At 41.6% G+C, this 26842-nt stretch overlaps 1 protein-coding gene across 3 annotated transcripts in view; it reads left to right on the top strand.

Annotated features, from left to right (window-relative positions):
* Nucleotides 1–26842, top strand: part of phyhipl (phytanoyl-CoA 2-hydroxylase interacting protein like) — a 286238-nt gene that overhangs the window by 157991 nt on the left and 101405 nt on the right. Inside the window, exon 1 of one of the 3 annotated variants that reach the window (XM_062977370.1) lies at nt 17930–18281. The exons of the other annotated variants lie outside the window; for them this stretch is intronic. Coding sequence (XP_062833440.1) covers nt 18173–18281 — 109 coding nt within the window. The 5' untranslated portion in view covers nt 17930–18172. Of the gene's footprint in view, nt 1–17929; nt 18282–26842 lie in introns of those variants that run through there. 3 annotated transcript variants of the gene reach the window in all.

The raw sequence follows: 26842 nt of genomic DNA, 5'->3' as shown, positions 1-26842 counted from the left end.
ATACTGTGGTTGTGTTGTCGAAAGCTTTCATGGCCGGGATCACACTGTTGTGGTATGTATTCCGGGCTCTATGGCCATGTGCCAGAAGCATTCTCTCCTGACGTTTCACCCACATCTGTGGCAGACATACTCAGAGGTTTTCACGTCTGTGCGAAGCTAGGCAAGTGGGGTTTATATATCTGTGGAAGGTCCAGGGTGGGAGAAAGAACTCTTGTCTGTGGGAAGCAAGTGTGAATGTTGCAATTGGTCACCTTGATTAGCATTGAATAGCCTTGCAGCTTCAGAGCCTGGCTGCTTCCTACCTGGGGGAATCCTTTGTTGGGAGGTATTAGCTGGCCCTGATTGTTTCCTGTCTGGAATTCCTATTTTCTGGGTGTTGTTCTTTTACTGTCCTGATTTTAGCTTTTCTGTAGCTAAAAATGCATATAAAATTGATTCTATAGGGAGGATAAATGATTGGATTTCAACTCCTACAGCTTAGCTTTCTCTGCCAATAATGGTACCATACCAAACTAAACCTCCCAAGATTCTGTAGCAGTGAGCCATCTTGGATATTGTAAGGGATTTATTATTATTATTATTATTATTATTATTATTATTATTATTATTATTAGACCTTGCTCCCAGGAAGGTGCCTTCGCTGTGGCTCCCAACTTATCTATCTCTACCTTTCCACATATTCTCCACATTGTGTGTATGTGTATGTATATTATATATACATGAGCCCCGATGGCGAAGTGTGTTAAAGCACTGAGCTGCTGAACTTGCAGACCGAAAGGTCCCAGGTTCAAATCCCGGGAGCAGAGTGAGTGCCCGCTGTTAGCTCCAGCTTCTGCCAACCTAGCAGCTTGAAAACATGCCAATGTGAGTAGATCAATAGGTACTGCTCTGGCGGGAAGGTAATGGCACTCCATGTAGTCATGCCGGCCACATGACCTTGGAGGTGTCTATGGACAACACTGGCTCTTGGGCTTAGAAATGGAGATGAGCACCAACCCCCAGAGTCAGACATGACTGAACTTAACGTCAAGGGATACCTTTACCTTTACCTATATATATATATACACACACACACACATACACATATGCAGGGACTCTATATATATATATATATATATATATATATATATATATATATATATATATATACAGTATATATCACACACACACCAATTTAACAAAGTTTCAGCCACAAAAACAAAGTTTCTGAAGTAGAACAATGACTTTCACAGTAAAGACAACCCAATTTAACAGGAAATAAGACTTTCAAACCAGGAACAGATTTCTGCAATTATTAAAAAATGGTTTATTATAAAAGCTATGAAAATTCGCCAAAAATCAGAGGATAAGGGAAACGTTCCAAATTTTGGTGAGCTATCAGTGTTAAATGTGTTCTACCACTGTACCAAGTTTGAAGAAGATCACTCAAAAAATGAGGGCGGGAGAGTCCTGTAAAATCTCCCCTCGTGCTGTTTTTTTTTTGGCTACTGCGCATGCGCGTCCGCCATTAACGAATTAATTTCGAAAATGACGAATTTTCGTTAATTTCGAATTTTTTGGGGGGCAAAATTCGGAAATGACATCAGAAACGAAACGCTGGCGCCCCCAGCTTTTGAAACGAGTTTAGAATCAATTTTTTCATGGATCTCTCAAGCCTACTATCTAGGCTTTCTGGGGTCCCATTAATTGAGGAATTTTCCCCTATCTTAGCTTTTCAGGGAGTCATTAGCACTCCTACATGGCGCCAGGTTACTTTATGCTTATTTTGACAACCTAAAAGCCTTAATTTGTCTTTTGTCCATTAGCATGGAGCTTTATTCTTATTGACACTTGACATATGACTCTGGCACAAGTATTATATTTTTCCAATACACCTTCATCACCGTGGGATAAGCAATAGGGTGATTTGAGGTGTGGGACAATGGGATCCCACATGGCCCACTGGATTCGCCATGCTGCATGACAATTTCCCCCACCATCACTCACCATTTGGACCTCCATGTGATGAAGTCCTTAATGCAGCCTTGTCCCGGGTTAAGATAGTTTGGGGAAAGCCTGAATCTTGACCCAGGATTTGAGCTTTTCTCCAAGTAAGGGGGAGCAAAGACAGTTGGGTGATTATTACTCAAAACTGGCCACAACTATCTGCACTGTCATCCTCTGGCCCCCAGAGTCAGATGAAAGATACTCCTGGAAAGATACTGCTGTATTTTCAGATATATATAAAATCAACTGCAAGTCCTGCAATCATTTTGAGGTTGCACTGTCTCTGATTCCTTTATCAGTTACACAACATGGGGCTTGACTTGGGGAGGATAGCTTTCATCAGCAAAGATGTTACTAAACCTAGCCAACAGTAGCATTATTTTTTTTTAGCAAGTAGCAAGGAGAAGCAATAACTTGCAGGAGAAGGGATAATCCCTATAGAATGGATTGTTCCAAAAACGGAAAATGAGAAGACAAAACAATGTAGGAAGGCTGAGAAAGGTCTTCTGCACCAAGCCATTGTTTGAAATGTGGCCAGAGCTAGTATCAATGTTTACTACTTGTGATCTGCAGCAAAAAAGTATGTCCAACATGAATAATAACACAACACAGACTTGATACATTGTCCCCATCTTCTGTCCTTCTGGGGTTGCTAAAGCAGTGAGGCCTTTAAAAACAATGTGTTGTCGAAGGCTTTCATGGCCGGGATCACAGGGTTGTTGTATGTCTTTTGGGCTGTATGTCTATGTTCCAGAAGTATTCTCTCCTGACGTTTCGCCCACATCTATGGCAGGCATCCTCAGAGGTTGTGCCTGCCATAGATGTGGGCGAAATGTCAGGAGAGAATACTTCTGGAACATGGCCACACAGCCCGAAAGACATACAACAACCCTTTAAAAACAGCTTCAGGGAGCAAAATCCATAGTTGATGAGTATGGCTCCTATTATTATTATTATTATTATTATTATTATTATTATTATTATTATCTTCATTTCTGTCCCGCTCTTCTCACCCCGCAGGGGACTCAGAGTGGTGTACAAAATACATTTAGGCAAAAATTCGATGCTACATTATACAAAGCAAATAAAACATAACGAAAAAATCAATAGAAACAATCAACATATAGGGTTGTTGTATGTCTTTCGGGCTGTGTGGCCATGTTCCAGAAGCATTCTCTCCTGACGTTTCGCCCACATCTATGGCAGGCATCCTCAGAGGTTGTGAGGTATGGATAAACTAAGTAAGGAAAGGAAAGAATATATATCTGTGTCCAAGGTGTGGCAAGAGTCCTTTGTCACTGGGAGCCAGCATTAATGTTTCTGTTAATCACCCTAATTAGCATTGGAGATGTTTTGTCCCTTGCCTGGGGGCATCCTTTGTTCAGTCAAGCCTTCATTGTGTTTTGTTCATTTTCATGGTTTAACAGAAAGGAAGAAACCATGAAAATGAACAAAATCTGGCTACCAGTATTACAAAACTCCAAAATCAAAACAGTAGATGGGAACCAACACAATGAAGGCTTGACTGAACAAAGGATGCCCCCAGGCAAGGGACAAAACATCTCCAATGCTAATTAGGGTGATTAACAGAAACATTAATGCTGGCTCCCAGTGACAAAGGACTCTTGCCACACCTTGGACACAGATATATATTCTTTCCTTTCCTTACTTAGTTTATCCATACCTCACAACCTCTGAGGATGCCTGCCATAGATGTGGGCGAAACGTCAGGAGAGAATGCTTCTGGAACATGGCCACACAGCCCGAAAGACATACAACAACCCTGTGATCCCGGCCATGAAAGCCTTCGACAACACAATCAACATATAAATACAATTTAAAACCATTAACATTAAGATATTAAAACATAAAAATATAAAAACAGCATCTAGGTACACACACACACACACCCCATGATCTTAAGGTCTTCTTTGGCTCTCTCTCCTACAGATTGTGCAAATCTAGCTGACTTTGGTGCTCACAGCAATCAGATATGATACTGGACTAAACAAAAAACCCCACGATGTCTTTTAGATGTGAAATAGCCACATTAAGTAATACTAGGAATCAAGATATTTTGTTGCAATAGTAAGGGGAGGAATGGGTGAGAGATCTCCCTAGGAAAGGTATTTCACATTGGAAGACTCTCTTTCCCAAGTTTGTTTTTTATTTATTTGTTCATTTCTTGTATATTCCACCTTTCTCCCACTACAGTGGCCAAGCCCACCCAAGTTGTCGCATGTAGGTAAATCTCATTAAAATCAATGGGATTTACCTGCGAAAGATCTGTGGAATGGTAATCCCAAATGTCAGTTAAGGACCTGAAACTTTAATTAACGCAGGCTATTAACTTCTGGAACATTAGTCTGCAGAGCAAAGCAGCAAATAGATTTCCTCAGAGTGACTCTTGTTCACGAGGGAAAATATCTCTGAAAAATTAAAAGTCTCGTCTTGAATATATTGGTTCACTTTAAATTGGGATACATGTATGCACTATTCATGCAGAATACCAAGAAGATATTTTATATAGGGTCAGACCATTGGTTCTGCTGACTCAATATTATCATCTCACACTGGTGATAATCGCTCCCCAGGGTTTCATGCAGAATTCTTTCCAAGCCCTTACTAGGAGATATTTGCTATTTTCCATGCTCTAATTTAGATACTGGTCATGCAGAGCCTACTTAGTGTCCAAAATAAGACGATGTTGGGTGTCATGATGTATAATATGAATACTGTGCAGAGAGATCATGCATAGGAGTATTATGGAAATTTCTAATTACTGCTTAGAGGTAGCATGTTTTATAAGACAGAAAAATAAGGGGTCCAAAGAAAAAGAGAAAGCTAAGCTGAGTGGCACAGCTTGAATCTTGTAGTTTAAAATAAGGTTACATGTTATTTTGTACAACTGGATAAGAATGTTGATTCAGTTTGGTTTTCACACGGATTTCTTATTAGTCTGCAAATTAGTTCATATTTGGTCTAGAAAAAAAGTGAGAGAAAGTAGCATGCATAGATTCACCTATATAGACCCAGAACTTTGAGTAATTAATCTTTATAATGGCTTTGAATTTTGTATTAGCCATTTTAGTGCTGAATGGTTGTTACCACCACTATTTTAGGATGTGTTTCTCATCTTTCATATCTACTTGGCAGGCAGGACCAAAATGATCTTCTTTGTGCTAAGAATGGCTGTGTCTATTTAATTCAGCAACTGCCAGTAGGGATGAGGAAATTATTTTATTTTTGCTAAATTTACTAAAATTTGAATTTTTCTTCATGTTCAAAACAGGGAGAATGGCCAGGATTCTCTATTTCTGTCTGTGGGCACATCTACATTGTAGAAGTAAATCAGTTTGACACCACTTTAAATATTTAATGTTATGTAATCCTGGGATTTATACTTTGTTGAAACACCAGGACTCTTTGACAGAGAAGGCTAACGGCCCTGTTAAACAACAGCTCCCATGATTCCATAGCACTGAGCTATGGCAGTTAAAGTAGAATCAAAGTGCATTAATTCTATAGTGTAGATAGTAGATACACCCAATGTTGAGTAATTTTACATATTCTTAAAAAGGTAAAGGTTTCCCCTGACGTTAAGTCCAGTCATGTCTGACTCTGGGGGTTGGTGCTCATCTCCATTTCTAAGCCGAAGAGCCGGTGTTGTCCGTAGACACCTCCAAGGTCATGTGGCCGGCATGACTTCATGGAGCGCCGTTACATATACTTAGCTAGATAGATATGTAGAAACCCTGTTAGTGAATTGCAAAGATGCATAATGAGTGTCATGATGTGTATAGCACTCCCTAGCCAGCATCCATCACAGCATCAGCATAGCCCAAAGTCCATCAGCTCCAATGTGCATTGGGCTCCATTGTACATCAGGTCACATTGTGCATCGGTTCCAGTGTGAATGGTCACTTTGCTGACTTTCCTACACAGTAACGTAACAGCAACCTCTTGCTGAATGTAGAAAAACAGCTCAATTTTGCTTCCTATAGATGTAAGATACAGTATGGGGGATGCCTGGCTCGACAACAGTACGTGTGAAAAGGATCTTGGAGTCCTCGTGGACAACAAGTTAAACATAAGCCTACAATGTGATGTGGCAGCTTAAAAGCCAATGGGATTTTGGCCTGCATCAATAGGAGTATAGTGTCGAGATCCAGGGAAGTCATGCTAACCCTTTATTCTGCCTTGGTCAGACCACACCTGGAATACTGTGTCCAATTCTGGGCACCGCAATTGAAATGAGATGTTGACAAGCTGGAAGGTGTCCAGAGAAGGGTGACTAAAATGAGCAAGGGTCTGGAGAACAAGTCCTATGAGGAGCGGCTTAAAGAGTTGGGTATGTTTAGCCTACAGAAAAGGAGGCTGAGAGGACACATGATAGCCATGTATAAATATGTGAAGGGAAGTCATAGGGAGGAGGGAGCAAGATTGTTTTCGGCTGCCATGGAGATTAGGATGCGGAACAATGGCTTCAAACAATAGGAAAGGAGATTCCATCTGAACATCAGGAAGAACTTCCTCACTGTGAGAGCTGTTTAGCAGTGGAACTCTCTCCCCCGGAGTGTGGTGGAGGCTCCTTCTTTGGAGGCTTTTAAGCAGAAGCTGGATGGCCATCTGCCGGGGGTGCTTTGAATGTTATTTTCCTGCTTCTTGGACTGGATGGCCCATGAGGTGTCTTCCAACTTTATAATTCTATTATTCTCTTTTTTTTCATGTCAGGAGCAACTTGAGTCGCTTCTGGAGTGAGAGAATTGGCCGTCTGCAAGGACGCTGCCCAGGGGACGCCCAGATGTTTTTGGTGATTTTACCATCCTTGTGGGAGGCTTCTCTCATGTCCCCGCATGGAGCTGGAGCTGGTAGAGGGAGCTCATCCACACTCTCCCCGGGTGGGATTCGAACCTGGCAGCTTTCAGGTCAGCAACCCAACCTTCAAGTCACTTAGTCCACTATGCCATTCTATGATTCTAAGTCCACTTACAAAGATTTAAGTTCCCAACTGAATTCCAGCCAATATGAGATATAAAAGTTTGGAATGTAGCTGAAGGAAAAACTGACAAATTTTCCAAGTATCTGGACATGTCTTTTACGTTGTTCCCTTTTAATTTGGATTGATCTGTTAAACCACTCTGAGCAGTTGCTGACTGGAGCAATAAATGCCTCAAGACCAATAAATGTGTAATGTTAATTGCTTTAATAAGTGTTCATAGGAGAATCCTTAAAAGTACACTGCTGCACATCTTGAAGTCAGTGATGATTCAAGATAATGAAGAGTAAGCAGCAAAAGAAAATGTTCATGAAACCGTGGAACCATGAGACACATTTGATGAGATCTGGGATAGTTCTTAAATATATTTGATATTTGTAAAAGTTCAGTCATCAGCAAGGGTCCTAGCCAGTAGGCTTGGGCATTTTGGCTGAACCTCGATCCATTTATGCTGGCCGAATACCGGTAGATCCCCATATCCGTTTTCACACGCCTCCCAAAAACAGGTGCAGCTGGATTGAGTTTTCAGACCACAGCTGATCCAGCCCATTGCTGGCAATGGGGGGGGGGGTCCATGGGCTCCTCTTCCCATCATTTTAGGCAATAGCATATTTTGTCCTTATAGCCTTCATTAAGACCTGGATTAAAAAGCATCAGAGTTACCACTCTTTCTGCTATCCTTTCCCTTTGGTCTGTAGAGGAGACCTGGGTTTAATGCTTTGTTAAATCTGTTTCAACTCTAGAGGAGACAGGTGGCAGTGTGCATGCTCTCTCTCACACAGCATTCCATTAAGGCATTTTAAGGAGGCTTCCCACTTCCCACTGGGGATGAAGAACTATGACCTGGAGTTATCCTTTGGGCTTCCTTTAAAAAGCCCTCTCTTTTCTCTTCCCTGCCTGCTTTTTTCCCCTCACGCCTTTCTGCTTCAGGTTTAATGCTTCCTTAAAGCTGTTTCTACTTTCTACTCTAGAGGAGAGGTAACTAGGTCGTAGTAGTTTTTTGATAATGAGGCTTTTCTTTTTGTTTCCTGGGATTATTTATTATTATTATTTTATTGTATGACACAGCAAACAAGATAGATATGCTGGATTTCGTTTCACAAAATCACAAGTCGAACACTTCCCAAGTGTCTAGGACTGTGTGATGTGTTTTCGGATGATGCATGCAGATCCCAATAAAGTGGCCTTTTGCAGTTGGCAGATCGTAATTTTGTCAATGTCTATTGTTTCCAAATGCCGGCTGAGATCTTTTGGCACGGCACCCAGTGTGCTGATCACCACCGGGACCACCTGCACTGGTTGCTGCCAGAGTCTTTGAAGTTCAATCTTGAGGTCCTGATAGCGGCTGAGTTTTTCCTGTTGTTTTTCGTCAATGCAACTGTCACCTGGGATGGCAACATCAATGATCCAAACCTTTTTCTTTTCCACAACTGTGATTCTGTTGTGTTCCAGAACTTTGTCAGTCTGGATCTTTGTGTGCTCATTTTCCAATACATTTGTAGGTTTGTGAGCCTACCAGTTCTTTGCTGTTGGAAGGTGGTACTTGAGGCATAAGTTTCAATGAATCATCTGGGCCACATAGTTGTGCCTCTGTTTGTAGTCTGCCTGTGCGATTTTCTTACAGCAGCTGAGGATATGATTAATGGTTTCATCGGTTTCCTTGCAGAGTCTGCATTTTGGGTCATCAGCTGATTTTTCAATCTTGGCCTTCATTGCATTTGTCCTGATGGCTTGTTCCTGGGCTGCAAGGATCAGGCCTTCTGTCTCCTTCTTCAGGGTCCACCTTGATGTGGTAGTGGGGATTATTATTATTATTATTATTATTATTATTATTATTATTATTATTATCTTTTAGAAGTATTTTCCGAAGGAGAAGAGGGGAGAAGAAAAAGAAACTAAAAGGGTGACTCTCCGAGCCCCCAAACGCACCCCACCCACCCATCCCTCACATTTCCAACTCCCAGTCAGTCCCACTAAATAAAAAGAATCAAGAAAATAAAGGAAACTCAAAAAGATTCCAGAGAGAGGCCAAGCCAGAAGCCAAGCCAAAAAATACACTGAAGCCAGGATGAAACTGTGATGCCAAATAGGGAAGGAGGAGCCATGATCGGCTGCCACGTGGTCCCATTACAAATGAGAAAATGTGATGGCTGGGCCCTTGCCATTACGGCCACCCAGTAGAGCCGAAGAAACTGGCTTGGCTGAAATAAAATAACTAAAAGGGATTCGTGCACAAGTCTACTAGCAAGAGCAGGATTAGGTTATCAGACTGCTTTGCCTGCAAATACACACACACACACACACACACACACACACACACATATATATATATATATGCGCTATAGGAGCCCCGGTGGCGAAGTGCGTTGAAGCACCGAGTTCCTGAACTTGCAGACCGAAAGGTCCCCGATTCAAATCCCGGGAGCGGCTTGAGTGCCCACTGTTAGCTCCAGCTCCTGCCAACCTAGCAGTTCGAAAACATGCAAATGTGAGTAGATCAATAGGTACTGCTCCGGCGGGAAGGTAACGGCGCTCCATGCAGTCCATTGCATGTTTTTGAACTGCTAGGTTGGCAGGAGCTGGAGCTAATAATGGGCACTCAAGCCGCTCCCGGGATTTGAACCTGGGACCTTTCGGTCTGCAAGTTCAGCAGCTCAGCGCTTTACCACACTTCGCCACCTCTATAGCTAATAATAAATATCTGCTGAAATGCTCCACAAAATGTTTATTGACAGTGCTTTTGGTGTCCCCCCCTTCCCTGATGGCATCACCCAGTATGACTTGTACCTCCTGTATCACCATAGTAATGCCATTGAAACATAACCTGAATATCAAAAAATGCACTGAAATAATAGTATAGGAAGTGTAGCCTTCAGGAGCTATTAAACTGTATCTCCCATCATTTCTTATCATGCTGTCTGAAGAGTCCCATGTTTCCTATCCCTGCTCAAGAACCTTGTTTTTTTTTTCCAATTTCCTTCCTCCTTCTTTCTCCTAGCAGAGTGAATCACTGTCACTGCTAAAATTAAATCTTCTCTCAGTCCCATTCCTTTTCTGATCTTGCCTACACGTATTCTATTTCTATTGCTTCACTCATTTATTACTTTCCCCAACATTCTCCATTGACTCAGTGTCTGTTCTCTCCGGCCATGGCTCATCACTGCATCTTGTCCATGACTCATCTCCAATTTCCTCGCTGCCTCTTTTAATTTTTCCTCCAATTACTCTTATTCTTCCTTTCTCCCCAGATCTGGTTCATTATTCAAAAATCAGGGAGAGGGAAAGGACAAAGAAAAAAAGGGGAAGGGCAATATTTAGTTCCTTTCTCTCCCATTCTGAAGCATAGGACCACTGGAATCAACCATAGGAATGGAAATGTCGACTACAGAGCTGGCTCTGCTCCGGCTTGTGGCTTTAAGAGTCCAAACATTTGACCCCATGTTGTGGTCATTGTCACTGCAAATGGGCTTGACTTACAAGACGGGAAATGCGGAGCTTCTGTGGAACAAAGAGATTTCAAAGTGTCTGTTTACAAATCCAATCTCAATGACAACACTTTCACGATCAGTCCAAAAATTTCTACAGCCCTCCCCCTTAAAAAAATTATTCAATTGTAAATACGTTTTGGAGAAACCATGTTTGTTGTATTTTAATGATTTAATGATTCTAACAGAGATATTGCAGAACCAGGAATTGCACATTGGTTTTGGGGTGGTGCAACTCCTTTGCTGAGTGGGTCCTTGCAGCTGATAAATGTTTTAGAGGATAACTTTAGCAAAAGAGGGAGTTGCTGAAATTTACTAATACCCATAACTCTAGTACAATTTAATAATACATGTTGCTATTGCAAAGGTACTATGATTATGTTTTGTCCAGGTAGGTAATAGTAGGCTTTCCAAGAACTTGATTCATTGCTTGATGACTTTCAATGGCTGCTGGCCACTCATTATTGAGCAGTCCCTACTATAGCTGTAAAATTCAGGTCCATTGTCAGCTGACCCCTCATTCTGTTTACCGTTACTTTAGGTGGGGTTGCCGTTTTCATTCGGTAAAGATTCACCCTGGAGCCTCTGGTGGCTCAGTGTGTTAAAGCGCTGAACTGCTGAACTTGCAGATCGAAAAGTCCCAGGTTCAAATCCGGGGAGCGGGGTGAGAGCCCGCTGTTCGCTCCAGCTTCTGCCAACCTAGCAGTTCAAAAACATGCAAATGTGAGTAGATCAATAGGTACCACTCCGGTGGGAAGGTAACGGTGTTCCATGCAGTCATGCTGGCCACATGACCTTAGAGGTGTCTACGGACAATGCTGGCTCTTCAGCTTTGAAATGGAGATGAGCACCAACCCCCAGAGTCGGACACGACTGGATTTAACGTCAGGGGAAACCCAAAGATTCATCCTATTGCCTACAATGAAACCTACCTCAGTTTTAGATCCCATTTATTTATTATTTATTTACAGTATTTATATTCCGCCCTTCTCACCCCGAAGGGGACTCAGGGGACTCACATTACACATATAAGGCAAACATTCAATGCCTTTAACATAAAATAAAGACAAGACAAACACAGGCTCCGAGCTGGCCTCAAACTCATGACCTCTTGGTCAGAGTAATTTGTTGCAGCTGGCTGGCTGCTCACCAGCCTGCGCCACAGCCCAAGCCCATAATTTACAACTGCAGGTCTGCCGAGTTTCAAAACAATTCACCAATCTACTAATTTTTTAGAATTATTTTAAGTTTCAACAATAGCACTTTTAAAAATAAGACAAAGCGCAAGAGAGGGTTCTGAGAATTGTAGTCACCGGTTGTGTCCATTCTCAGCCAATCAGAGCATGGACACAGCCAGACTTTTTATTGACTGAGAAACAGAAAGAAAAAAGGGTTGTTGTATGTCTTTCGGGCTGTGTGGCCATGTTCCAGAAGTATTCTCTCCTGACGTTCTGCCCACATCTATGGCAAGCATCCATAGAGAGAAAAAAACTTCAACTCCCATCATGTTCCAAGAGAAACTTTTCAATACCCACCCTATGCAAATGCTGCTGGGAAAGCGAGTGTACATGGCCCTCTCTTTTTGTCTCCCTCCTCCCTGTTCTGTTTTCAGAAATTTTATAAAACGGCCCACCAAAAACTACAAATAATTTTCGTTCAAACTGATTCGGGCCCAAGTGTAGTTCCTACCTGCTTAGAGAGGAAGGAGACAATTTGAATGTTGTTATGTTGTAACTAGTGAGGGAAGAAATGAAGCACTCCTACATTTTACAAATTTTCTGTCAAGAAGCAGTCCTGGTTTCTAGGAAATGGCATTTCTTTTAAGGTCAAACAGTATATCTGGTTATCTTATCTGACTCACATTGAATATCTTAATGTTAAAAACTACTGTGCATCTCTCTTACTGTGTCTACAAGAAGAAAATGACACTCTGGAAGGTTGCTCCAGGAACTTTTTATCCCCAGGGGCCATGAATGTGGAAACAGTATTTCCATCTGAAAGCGACATGGTAATTTTCAAAAAAACAGTATATACCAGACCAAATAAAATGTTCATTAAAAATAGTAAAAGCTGCAAGCCCTCGGTAATCTGGTTTCAGTCCTAAGGGAAGAACTGCCGGCAAAACGTGCCAAATGTGTTCATTCGAATGTGATTTGCTATTTGCTAGGAAATGGACCGAGACCAACTCATTTCAGAGGCACCCACCGGACAGCTGGGAGCCCTTTCCATGAGCAACCATGGAGCCCTGACTAGAATGTAAACCAGAGAGGAAAATCCCATATCTTTTTTTTTTCTTACCCCTCTAAGCCACATAGCACTTCAGCACTTGGTCACGTGTAATCTGTATGTATTGTCTTTTAATCAGGAAGAGCTGAAATATTGCCAGGAGTCTCTATCTCGGTGTGTCTGATGTGTCTGCTGGATCTCTCTATCTGTGTTCATTCATCTTTGTTGTTATTCCTTGAATTTTAATGTATTTTATTCCAAAAACAAATGGCAAGAGCAGTAGCAGGAATAATACATGTATTTTAAATAAAGAAATAAAACTATATTTTCAATAGAGAAACATAAAATTTGTTTCTATCCCTCTTTACAATGTGTTTCCTTCCCTCCATGTGCATAACATGTTTCAACACTCTATTAGGATATGCAAATTACAGTCATATGATTTGCATATGAATATAGTGCTTCAAATTGGATATGCCTTCTCAAAGTTACTTGTGTGGGCTTAGTTTTATTGCATCTTGGCTATTTCTTTTCTTTTTCTTTCGTATTCTGTTGGAGCTGAATCTCACATTTGTTATGCACTCAATACCTTTCCCAGGTCTAATTTGCAGATTGTGATGCTTTTCTCACTTAACAACTGTCCAGGCAAACCTGGAACAGTTAGCTTGAAGAAGATGGTAACATCCGACCTGGGACAGCTCTGAAAACAACTGCTTCTTCCCAAGAGCTGTTAGTGTAAGCATGTTGGCTAGCTGAAATGCACTTGGAGATGTCTTTTCCATTACAAATATTGTATTTTGATTTGACATAATCTGCAATTTTGCTAGTAGATGCAGCGTGTTATAGTATTTGAGCAATAAAGTACCATTCTGGAGACCAATGTTCATTACCTACTCATGGAAACCAACTGGGTGACTTGGGTGAATCACAAACTCTCAGTCCCAGAAAACTTAAATGCCCTTAACCATAAATGACTTGCAGGCACACAATGACAGCAATACTATAAATACTACCTTATATTTTATACATAAATATTTAATATATTTCATAGGTAAAGGTAAAGGGTTCCCCTGATGTTAAGTCCAGTCATGACTGACTCTGGGGGTTGGTGCTCATCTCCATTTCTAAGCCGAAGAGCCGGCATTGTCTGTAGACACCTCCAAGGTCATGTGGCTGGCATGACTGCATGGAGCGCCGTTACCTTCCCGCTGGAGCAGTGCCTATTGATCTACTCACATTGGCATCTTTTCGAACTGCTAGGTTGGCAGGAGCTGGGGCTAACAGCGGGCGCTCATTCCGCTCCCGGGATTTGAACCTGGGACCTTTTGATCCACAAGTTCAGCAGCTCAGCGCTTTAACACACTGTGCTGCCAGGGGGCCCATATATTTCATACTTGTAAATAATTACTATTACAGTCATCCTTCTGCCAACCTAGCAGTTCGAAAACATGCCAATGCGAGTAGATCAATAGGTACCGCTCCGGCGTGCAGTGTGTGCAGTCATGCCGGCCACACGTTGTCTACGGACAACGCCGGCTATTCGGCTTAGAAATTGAGATGAGCACCAACCCCCTGAGTCAGACATGACTGGACTTAACGTCAGGGGAAACCTTTACCTTTTACTATTACAGTCATCAGGTGCTTATAAAAAATGATCTTTTTTGTTTTTTAGCTATCTTTTATACTTATTTTTTTATAAATAAAAACTACAGTCCAGAACCATCTCAAATACAGGAGAGGGGTTACTTTTCTGTTACTTACAGAATGTACTTCAGTATTCTGATCAGTTCCCATTTTTGCTGCTTTTAGGAAGGGAATGAAGAGGAGATATCTTTTTTTTTTAATCTAGCCTTTTAAACTAATGTTATTGTTGTGATGACTTTAATACATTGAATTCTTAAATCTTGCCTTTTAAACTGATTTTATTGTGATGACTTTAATGTTTAATGTTTAAATTGGTTTTAGCTGTCTCTTAACCATTTTTGGTTTTCCTTTTTTAAAAATAAATTGGAAGCCAGAGTAAAAATATCATTGAATAATGGAATTCTGAAAAGCACAACTGGAATTTTAACTGCATTTCAGTTGCACTTTGCATTCTCACAAGTTTTTATATGACCTCCCATAACCCACGATTCAGCTTTCCTCAAGTCTCTCTTCTCACTTGCTTCTCATATATATTCATATCCAATTATGTTGAACCCCACATACATATAGTCCAAGTTCAAGTAACCTATGGCCTTCCATATGTTAAACTTCATTTTCCATCAGCCCAAGCCAGTGAACACATTTTCATGAGAACAGTTGTTAAGCATCATGAAGACCAAACATTCCTCATTCTATTCCTCATTGATCATCTTGTCCCACCTCAATTAAACATTCTCTAGGAGAGTGTCATCCGTTTTACATTTGAAATTTAGTCCTCTCAAATTTATCAATTTATAAAAATAGAAAACACTCATCTCTGACAAATGTGTACAGCCCACACTCAACATTCATTCACTCCTACACCACCATACCCAATTTGCTCTGACTTGCTTTCCAGTATAAAACAAGTCTCAACTATACAAGACTTCTTCTAGATGCCTCCCTAGTTCTTCTAGATGCCTCCCCATCACACATGTGGCTCCCCCCCCCCCAATGCTAGCCCCATTGTTCCCTACAGAATAAGTGAAGTCTCCTGTGTTCCTAGGGAAATATTCTATCACACTATCAGGACACTTCCTCGATGGAGCCCCACCAGAAGTTGCCATATGTTGTGTGATGGCATCCAGTGGGCTCCAAGGAGGAAGCGTCCTGGCAGTGTGCTGCTGCTGAATCGTTTAGTCGTTTCCAACTCTTCATGAATGGAGATTCCACCTGAACATCAGGAAGAACTTCCTCACTGTGAGGGCTGTTCGACAGTGGAACTCTCTCCCCCGGGCTGTGGTGGAGGCTCCTTCTTTGGAGGCTTTTAAGCAGAGGCTGGATGGCCATCTGTTGGGGGTGCTTTGATTGCGATTTCCTGCTTCTTAGCAGGGGGTTGGACTGGATGGCCCATGAGGTCTCTTCCAACTCTACTATTCTATGATTCTATGACCTTATGGACCAGTCCATGCCAGATCTCCCAGTCAGCTGTCGCCGCCCCCAGTTCCTTCAAGGTCAACCCAGTCACTTCAAGGATACCGTCCATCCATCTTGCCCTTGGTTGGCCTCTCTTCCTTTTTCCTTCCATTTTCCCCAGCATTGTGATCTTTTCCAAGCTTTCCTGTCTCCTCATGATGTGGCCAAAATACTTCAACTTTGCCTCTAATATCCTTCTCTCCAGTGAGCAGCCGGGCATTATTTCCTGGAGGATGGACTGGTTGGATCTTCTTGTGGTCCAAGGCACTCTCAGGATTTTCCTCCAACACCAGAGTTCAAAAGCATCTATCTTCCTTCGCTCAGCCTTCCTTATAGTCCAGCTCTCGCAACCATAGGTCACTATGGGGAATACCATTGCTTTCACTATGCGGACCTTTGTTGCCAGTGTGATGTCTCTGCTCTTCACTATTTTGTCAAGGTTGGTCATTGCTCTCCTCCCAAGAAGTAAACGTCTTTTGATTTCCTGACTGCAGTCTGCATTTGCAGTGATCTTCGTGCCTAGAAATATAAAGTCTGTCACTGCCTCCACGTTTTCTCCTTCTATTTGCCAGTTATCAATAGGTGTAGTTGCCATGATCTTGGTTTTCTTGATGTTTAACTGCAACCCAGCTTTTGCACTTTCTTCTTTCACCTTGGTGATAAGGCTCCTCAGCTCTTCCTCACTTTCGGCCATCAGAGTGGTATCATCTGCATATGTAAGGTTGTTAATGTTTCTTCCAACAATTTTAACTCCGGCCTTGGAATTGTCAAGCCCCACACGTCGCATGATGTGGACTTAACATCACGGGAAACCTTTACCTTTTTTAATTTGATGTTTAATAGGCTTTTCCTTAATCCCTCCTTATTATCCAAGATACAGTAGAGTCTCACTTATCCAACATAAACGGGCCAACAGAACGTTGGATAAGTGAATATGTTGGATAATAAGGAGGGATTAAGGAAACGCCTATTACACATCAAATTAGGTTATGATTTTACAAATTAAGCACCAAAACATCATGTTTAACAACAAATTTGACAGAAAAAGTAGTTCAATACACAGTAATGCTACGCAGTAATTACTGTATTTACAAATTTAGCACCAAAGTATCATGATGTATTGAAAACATTGACTACAAAAATGCGTTGGATAATCCAGAACATTGGATAAGTGAGTGTTGGATAAGTGAGACTCTACTGTATTCACTTATCCAAGCTTCTGCCGGCCCGATTAGCTTGGATAAGTGAGACTCTACTGTACTTGGATACTTTACTTGGATGTTTCAGCAGGCCTTCGGAGATACAGTCATTAATTAATCAGCCCCAGAGGGTTTTTAATAATCTATCCTGTATTTATCATGGTCTTACCTTTTATGTGTTTTTAATGTAATTTTTTATCCTGTATTGTTGTTTTAATTGATATATTGCATTACTGTTTTATCTGTTTTATATTGTGATTGTATTATGTTGCTTATATTTTGTCTTTATGTTGTTTGGAACTCTGCCCCATGTAAGCCGCCCCGAGTCCCCACGGGGAGATGGTGGCGGGGTATAAATAAAGCTTTATTATTATTTATTATTATTATTATTATTATTATTACCCCCATGCATATGGGATATATTGAGCATGGTGATCAGATCATGATATGAATAAACGTAACAGTTTAAATAATAAATGTAAGGCTTTTTCGCGGAATACCCTGAGAATTTCGGGGGGGGGGGTGAAGACCCTCAAGCCCCCCCTGGCTACATGCCTGGGGGTCGCCACAACATGAAGAACTGTGTTAAGGGGTCGTGGCATCAGGAAGGTTGAGAACCACTGCCCTAAACCCATTACATAAGGAGCAGGGGAAGGGGAGGAGAGGAAGCTGCCTGGAGGTAAAGGAGCTGCCATGCACTGGCATGGCGTGACATGCAATAAGGGAAAGGAGTGGGAGGAGGTTTGTGTGTGTGTGTGTGTGTGTGTGTGTGTGTGTGGGTGGGTGGGTGGGTGTGTGGGTGTATATACTAGGCTTGACTCAGCAGCTCTGGAAACGCGCTGCGGCCCCTTTAAACTGAGCACTCCCCACGGCGGCGGCGGCTGTCCCTTTGCTATTTGCCGCCTCCCCTTGTTTTACTCTCTGCTCCATTGCAGGGACAGGAGCCTCCCTCCTTTTCCTTTTCCTCTTCCAATCCAAGGGAAGGGGAGCGGGAGCGCGCTTTGCAGCCCAGGCAGGGGAGACAGAGAGAGAGAAGGAGCCGAGGAAGGAGCCAGACTTGGAGTCTGATCCCAAAGCTCTGACTCCCTTGGAAGGAGGGGGAAAGAAGAAGGATCCTTCTCGGGCTCAGGCACAAAGGCAAAGGGAGATAGGAGGAGGAGGAGGAGGAGGACAGCACAATGGAGGCGCCTCGCTTGGATCACCATCCCATAAGCAGCCCCACCAGTCCCTGCGAGGATGTCATCAAGAACCTCAGCCTGGAGGCCATCCAGCTCTGCGACCGGGACGGTGAGTCCGAAGGGGAGGTGTGTGTGTGTGACAGAGTGTGGGTCATTATTATCTGCCACCCCAGATTGCTGGTACAACCCTCACCCCTGCTTCCATCATCACCATGCCTCAATTGCTAATATTAAAATATATATATATTTCTTTGTTGCCACCTTCTTTCAGCCTTGATCCTCCCTTCTCTCAATTTTCATGCCTTTCAACACCCCCTTCTTCCCTGTGAGAACAAAAGACCCCCAACCCGTGCATTTCTGGGCGGAGGTTGGAGCCCATTTTCCCAAGGCTGGGGAAGAAGGGGAGGCTGCTTTCCCACGTTACCTGGGTTGGGGGAAAGAGAGATGTCTGCCTATAGCAATGGCGCAAAAGAGTCCCTTCCTGGCTTTGCTTTGGCGTTGCCTTTCCTGCCCAGGCAAAGAAGGACTTGTTGCCAGTTCTACTCCAACGCAGTCAAAGGAAATAACAGCGCCTGTCTGCCCAAACGAGGAAGAGAAGGCGAGGTTAGTGACAGGCAAAGGAGAGCCTGGTTGGGGAATGGCGTCCTTTCAGCACCACGGACAGCTCCCATTCCCCGCCTGGGCTCCTGCTCCCTGATTGCCCTCAATGGAGCTGGATAGTCGCTTTGTTCTGGCTGTTTCACAGCAAAGGGGAAGCTTTTCTGTCTTCCCATTAAGCCCTTTGTCTGTACAAATACATATACTCAGAGTGGGGAGAAATGGGAGTGGATACAGGGGACTATCTATTGCTGAGTATGATGGTATGCTGTTTGCTCGCTGATCTTTGAATATACAGTGGAGTCTCACTTATCCAACATAAACGGGCCGGCAGAACGTTGGATAAGCGAATATATTGGATAATAAGGAGAGATTAAGGAGAAGCCTATTAAACACCAAATTAGGTTATGATTTTACAAATTAAGCACCAAAACATCATGTTATACAGCAAATTTGACAGAAAAAGTAGTTCAATACGCAGTAATGCTACATAGTAATTACTGTATTTATGAATTTAGCACCAAAATATCATGATGTATTGAAAACATTGACTACAAAAATGCGTTGGATAATCCAGAACGTTGTATAAGCGAATGTTGGATAAGTGAGACTCTACTGTACTTAGAGTGGGGAAAAATGGGAGTCGATACAGGGGACTATCTATTGCCGAGCATGATGGTATGCTGTTTGCTCGCTGATCTTTGAATATATTAATGATATAGTGTAATATAGTGAGTCCTCTTGGAGAGAGAGGGTGGGTAAAAAATAAAGTTTTGTTCATTATTATTATTATTATTATTATTATTAAATGCAGTGTTTCAAAATGCTAAGTTTGCTAGCAAAAAGTGTGCTCTGTCCATTGTGTGCTGCTTCAACTAAAAAAAAGCCATTGCAAACTCAAATCCCATCAAAGAATCCATACCTACATGTGTATCCGTACCAAACATCACCCTTTTGCACAGTCTATAGCCTGCTCTGTCCATTGTGTGTGGCGTCGGACTAAAAAGGCCATTGTAAACTCAAATCCCGTCAAAGAATATCCATACCTACATGTGTATCCGTACCAAACGTCACCCTTTTCCACAGTCTATAGCCTGCTCCGTCCATTGTGTGTGGCGTCGGACTAAAAAAGCCATTGAAAACTCAAATCCCATCAAAGAATCCATACCTACATGTCCATCCGTACCAAACGTCACTCTTTTCCACAGTCTATAGCCTGCTCCGTCCATTGTGTGTGGCGCTGGACTAAAAAAGCCATTGCAAACTCAAATCCCATCAAAGAATCCATACCTATGGTGGAGGAGTGGTTTAAAGCCTTGTGACTTGAAGGTTGGGTTGCTGACCTGAAGGCTGTCAGGTTCGAATCCCACCCGGGGAGAGTGCGGATGAGCTCCTTCTATCAGCTCCAGCTCTATGCAGGGACATGAGAGAAGCCTCCCACAAGGACAGTAAAACATCAAAACATCCGGGCGTCCCCTGGGCAACGTCCTTGCAAACGGCCAATTCTCTCACACCAGAAGCAACTCAGGTTGCTCCTGACACGAAGAAAAAAAAAGTGTATCTGTACCAAACATCACCCTTTCGCACAGTCTATTGCCTGCTCCGTCCATTGTGTGTGGCGTTGGACTAAAAAAAGCCATTGCAAACTCAAATCCCATCAAAGAATCCATACCTACATGTGCATCCGTACCAAACGTTACGCTTTTGCACAGTCTATAACGATATCTTTCATAGAATCATAGAATAGTAGAGTTGGAAGAGACCTCATGGGCCATCCAGTCCAACCCCCTGCTAATAAGCAGGAAATCGCATTCAAAGCACCCCCGACAGATGGCCATCCAGCCTCTGCTTAAAAGCCTCCAAAGAAGGAACCTCCACCACAGACCGGGGAAGAGAGTTCCACTGCCGAACAGCTCTCACAGTTAGGAAGTTCTTCCTGATGTTCAGGTGGAATCTCCTTTCCTGTAGTTTGAAGCCATTGTTCCGTGTTCTAATCTGCAGGGCAGCAGAAAACATATTCTAATCTGCAGGGCAGCAGAAAACGTATTTGTACATGTCTATCATGTCTCCTCTCAGCCTTCTCTTCTGCAGGCTAAACATGCCCAGTTCTTTAAGTCGCTCCTCATAGGGCTTGTTCTCCAGACCCTTGATCATTTTTGTTGCCCTCCCCTGGACGCTTTTCAGCTTGTCAACATCTCCCTTGAATTGCAGTGCCCAGAATTGGACACAGTATTCCAGGTGCGGCCTTACCAAGGCAGAATAGAGGGGGAGCATGACTTCCCTGGATCTAGATGCTATACCCCTATTTATGCAGGCCAGAATCCCGTTGGCTTTTTTAGCAGCCGCATCACATTGTTGGCTCATGTTTAACTTGTTTGTCCACAAGGACTCCAAGATCTTTTTCACACTTTGAAATACAACTAGCATGGATTTTAAAAAAGAGGAACATACAGGAATGTACATGTTTATCAAGGGGCCATGAGAATTTTGACACAACATAGTAACACGGCGAAGTAGCAATTGTCATATTTCTTCCATCATAAGGTGCATAAATTCAGTACCACCACCACCACCCCAAAAATATTAAAGATACACCTGTGATTCTAACATGCACCCCATTTTTAAGGGGGGAAATGTGTCTGAGGCCCCTTCAGACTAAAAGCCGTTGCGAATCCCCTCAAATCCCATCAAAGAATCCATACCCACATGTGCATCCGCACAGTTGATAGCAATATCTTTCAAACACAACTAGCATGACCATTAATGCTAATCAAGGCGATTAATTACAACATTCACACCAGCCTCCAATGGACAGTTCTTTCTCCCACCCTGGACCTTCCACAGATATATAAACCTCCATTGCTTAGTTTTCCAATATACCTCACAACCTCTGAGGATGCCTGCCATAAATGTGGGTGAAACATCATGTTTAACTTGTTTGTCCACAAGGACTCCAAGATCTTTTTCACACTTTGAAATACAACTAGCATGGATTTTAAAAAAGAGGATCATACAGGAACATACACATTTATTAAGGGGCCATGAGAATCTTGACACAACATAGTGACACAGGGAAGTAGAAATTACCGTATTTCTTTGGTCATAAGATGCACCTTAATTTCAATACCACCACTACCACCACCCAAAATATTAAAGATAGAACTGTGATTCTAAAATGCACCCCATTTTTAGGGGGGGAAGTGTGTCTGAGGCCCCTTCGGACTAAAAGCCATTGCAAATCCCATTAAACAATACATATTTGCATGTGTATCCATACCAAACCATCTCCATAATGAATCTCTTGCATAGTCTATAGCAATATCTTTCAAATATAACCAGCATGAATTTTAAAAAGGAGTTGTCAGAGTGACAGAAAGGTAGACGTTTGCTAAGATGCCATGAGAATATTTACACAGCATAGTGACACAGAGAACTAGCAATTACCATATTTCTTCAATCCTAAAATGAACCCTAATTTCAGTACTACCACCAACAAAAATATAAAAGATACACCTGCGATTCTATGTTGCACCCCATTTTTAGGGGGGGAAGTGTGTCTGAGGCCTCTTCTGCACTGCCATATAATCCATATTATCTACATTATCTGCTTTGAACTGGATTATATGAGTCTACACTGCCATATAATCTAATTCAAAGCAGATAAAAGCAGATTTTATATGGCAGTGTAAAAGGGCTCTTAGAACTGAAGGAATGCAGTATATACATTTCTTAATTCTGTATTATTGTGCTTCATTCCAATTTTTTTCATTTCAGAAGTGACTTGAGAAACTTCAAGTTGCTTCTGATGTGAGATAATTGGTCATCTACAAGAACATTGCCCAGGGGATGCCTGGATGTTTGATGTTTACCATTCTATGGGAGGCTTCTCTCATGTCCCCACATGGGGAGCTGGAGCTGACAAAGGGAGCTCACCAGGTATCCCTGGATTCAAACCAACTGACCTGTCCTGCCGGCACTAGGATTTAACCTATTGCAACACCGGGGGCTCCAATGAAGTACAGTAGAGTCTCACTTATCCAACATAAACGGGCTGGCAGAACGTTGGATAAGCGAATATGTTGGATAATAAGTTGAGATTAAGGAGAAGCCTATTAAACATCAAATTAGGTTATAATTTTACAAATTAAGCACCAAAACATCATGTTATACAACAATTTGACATAAAAAGTAGTTCAATATGTAGTAATGCTATGTAGTAATTCCTGTATTTACAAATTTAGCACCAAAATATCACGATGTATTGAAAACATTGACTACAAAAATGTGTTGGATAATCCAGAACATTGGATAAGCAAATGTTGGATAAGTGAGACTCTACTGTACTGAAATTCATTGAATGGCCATACATTGATCGGGGCACATACACATACATATTGTGTGAAAAACTCAACAATCCTCTTGTCAGAAGCAAGACCTTTACAGTATTAAATTTGCTATGATTATATCTGCTATATAGAGCTTTGTCCAACTTCTATTAACCGAAAAAACCCTTGATATTTCAAACATAATCCATAGTTTAAATATGGTTGTTTGACTGTCCCGCGTGGTTTTAATACCCATCTGAACACTTGGTGGGCTGGTGTTAAATTACTATTTTTAGAATCCATGTTTTTTTTTTTGGAATGCATGCCTGAAATCCATAAGCAAATCATTCTGGAGACAGGTGTAAAAGTTACATTAGGATTGCAGGCCGAGAAGTGCAGTAGAAATTGTCTTGACCTTAATCAGTTTAAGTTGAGTTTAATCAGTCATTTCAATTTACACTTGTGTGCCCATAGTGACATATATTCATGGGGGAAAACAAGGTTATTTATTCTGTCTTATAAGCATAGTGACATTACAGTTTCTGCTCAGAGCGTTACTTGTGTTGAGGTGGGTAACAGTAAAACAATAACACTTGTTTCCTGTGAGACTGCAATGTAATGTAGCACATTTTGTCAATGTGCTTTATTTGCGAGACTTCAAAATGTCAAAGAAATAAAACCAAATGTATTATATGCAGAGTTATGTTCACCAATAACAAAAAAATATATATAATGGGACAAAATATCAAGACATTATGCAGTTCTTGCTCTTTCTATTTCTCTTTCTCTCAACTTGTCTCAGGCAAAGGTGTTGTGAAGCTTGTGAAGTTAATTATGGCAAGCTGCTAATTGATTCAGCATAGACTGATTAATTGTTCTGTACATTGAAACACAATAATACATAGTCCTAAAGGAATTCCCCTTCTTGGATTGATTAAACAATCAAAAATTTAAAACCAGGTTAAAAGATACATCATTAAGCATATACACACTACTAGCACAACAATTAAGAAATCCTGTTCCTATCCAAAATGGATCCATTGAAAGTAATGGGACTTCTTAGTCACACCTAATTCATCCTACTGATTCAATGGGTCCGCTTTTAAATTTAGACCATGGAAAGAGCAGCAGAATGCTAACTTCTTTCTCCTGATTTTATTCACTCAGGAAATAAGGCTGTTGCTGCTCTAATCCTCAACTAGTACCAACACAAGGTTCATTAATTCCAAAATATTATATACATGGGACATTCACACAAAGGGACTATTTAATCTATTAGAGATTTAAAAAGTAATTGAAATGTATGGATTCTTTGTGTATTAAAAATTTACTAGTAATGTATAGATACTTAGTGTATTATAGATTTATTAGTAATGTTACCTAGTAATGTGCAGTACTTAGTTTAGAAAACACTGGAATTTATTTATTTCCAACACAAAATTTTTACATGGAAAACCCGAATAAAGAAATGGACCCAACCTTGTAGAAGGACACCATATAATTATCTCTCTCTAGTACATGACTCTATATATGTGACTGTTGCTTTTTTTAAATTATAGACTTGCTCCATCAAGTAGTATCACAGTACAATTAATTTTTCAGTGGTTCTTGTTTCTGAGAAAACTCCATTGAAATGAATGGCTGTTTGTAAGAGGCAATGTTGTCTGAACAGTTCAATTCATATTCCTTTGGTATCTCTGATAGCTCAACATTTTTATGCCTTACCTTTCACACTGACTAATGATTTCATTTCATGGTCATTCATCCCATTAACATGTACAAACCTCACAGATCAACATAAAAACAGCACCTTTTGTGTATGTGTTGTGAGAACCTGGAACATCAATTAAGAATTTTTTATTTGGAGTCTTGTTTCTTGCTTCAATTTAATTTAATTAGGGGATCACTAACAATGCCAGTTGATAGTATTGCTAACATGGAAAATAAATTAGAAACACATTAAACAGTTTACACTATGTTCAGTGAACAAAATTAGTACTTTTTCACTTGTAATTATATTTTAGTCTATTGCTATGTTAAGGTGGATGTTGTTCTTTTATCCTATGTAAAGCTACAGCAATATTTCTGGAACATTACTTGTAGAGCAGTGGTTCTCAACCTGCGGGTTCCCAGGTGTTTTGGTCTACAACTCCCAGAAATCCCAGCCAGTTTACCAGCTGTTAGGATTTCTGGGAGTTGTAGGACAAAACATCTGGGGATCCACAGGTTGAGAACCACTTTTGTAGAACATCAATTCCAACAGTCACTAGCCTTATAACAATTTGTTTTTGTTTATACCAAATTTGAGATTACTATCATGATAGTCACTAGATGTTTGTAAGGAAACATAGTTCAGCTGGTAGCAAGAATATTTTGGTGGTGTAACCAAAAGGTCCCAGGTTCAAATCCCGGGAGCAGAAAGAGAGCCCGCTGTTAGCTCCAGCTCCTGCCAACCTAGCAGTTTGAAAACATACAAATGTGAGTAGATCAATAGGTACCGCTCTGGCAGGAAGGTAACGGCGCTCCATGCAGTCATGCTGGCCACATGACCTTGGAGGTGTCTACGGACAACACCGGCTCTTCGGCTTAGAAATGGAAATGAGCACCAACCCCCAAAGTCAGACATGACTGGACTTAACGTCAGGGGAAAACCTTTACCTTTAATCTATATTGCACTTATTTCCCACCCATTCCTTTTCTACTTCCTTGAATGCTGTCAGAGAAACCAGAATGTTAACACTTTCCAAACAAAAAGAAATAGAATGTGCCCAAGGACAAACTTAAATATTATTTCCTATTCCTACAGCAAAGTATTTTTAGCATGGTTCAAAGCAAATATTGATACAGTCAATTACAATTAAGACTATTGAAGTGCTAAAACTGACAAAATCAAATAAAATTGGATGTAATAAAGAAAAAAAAAATCCTGTAGAATTCATTATGTCTTCCTAAACCCTTTTCTAAGGAGCCCCGGTGGCGAAGTGTGTTAAAGCACTGAGCTGCTGAACTTGCAGGCCGAAAGGTCCCAGGTTCAAATCCCGGGAGTGGAGTGAGCACGCGCTGTCAGCTCCAGCTTCTGCCAACCTAGCAGTTTGAAAACATGCAAATGTGAGTAGATCAATAGGTACCGCTCCAGCGGGAAGGTAACGGTGCTCCATGCAGTCATGCCGGCCACATGACCTTGGAGGTGTCTACGGACAACGCCGGCTCTTCGGCTTAGAAATGGAGATGAGCACCAACCCCCAGAGTCAGACATGACTCAGACATGACAGAGTCTGACTTAACGTCAGAGGAAACCTTTACCTTTAAACCATTTTCTAAACAATTAAGGGCCTGCATGCATGGGCTAAAACTGGCCTCCTTGATCAAGATGACGACTCAAAATGCCTCCCTAAAAAAAAAAGGGGGGGTGTTCCTTAAAAGTCAAGTAAAACTTCTCTTGAAGATGGTAAAGGACCATAGGGAAAGCAGGACACTTAGGGATCTCTTTTGAGGGTTCCATTGTTGCTGTGTTGTCTGAAATTTGCTGATGGAATACTTGTGCTCCTGAGAACATTCCACTCACTGTGCTGTCGACTGAAATGTAACATGCCATGTTTCCTTGCAAGAGTTTTATTCAAATAAAAGGTTCGAATTCCACCCGGGGAGACTGCGGATGAGCTCCCTCTATCAGCTCCAGCTCCATGCGGGGACATGAGAGAAGCCTCCCACAAGGATGGTAAAACATCAAAACATCCGGGCGTCCCCT

Source organism: Anolis carolinensis, chromosome 3 (assembly GCF_035594765.1).
Source record: "Anolis carolinensis isolate JA03-04 chromosome 3, rAnoCar3.1.pri, whole genome shotgun sequence".
NCBI classification, from domain to species: Eukaryota; Metazoa; Chordata; class Lepidosauria; order Squamata; family Dactyloidae; genus Anolis; species Anolis carolinensis.
The sequence above is the reverse complement of the archived record's forward strand: the minus strand, read 5'-3'. Positions and strand labels throughout refer to the sequence as shown.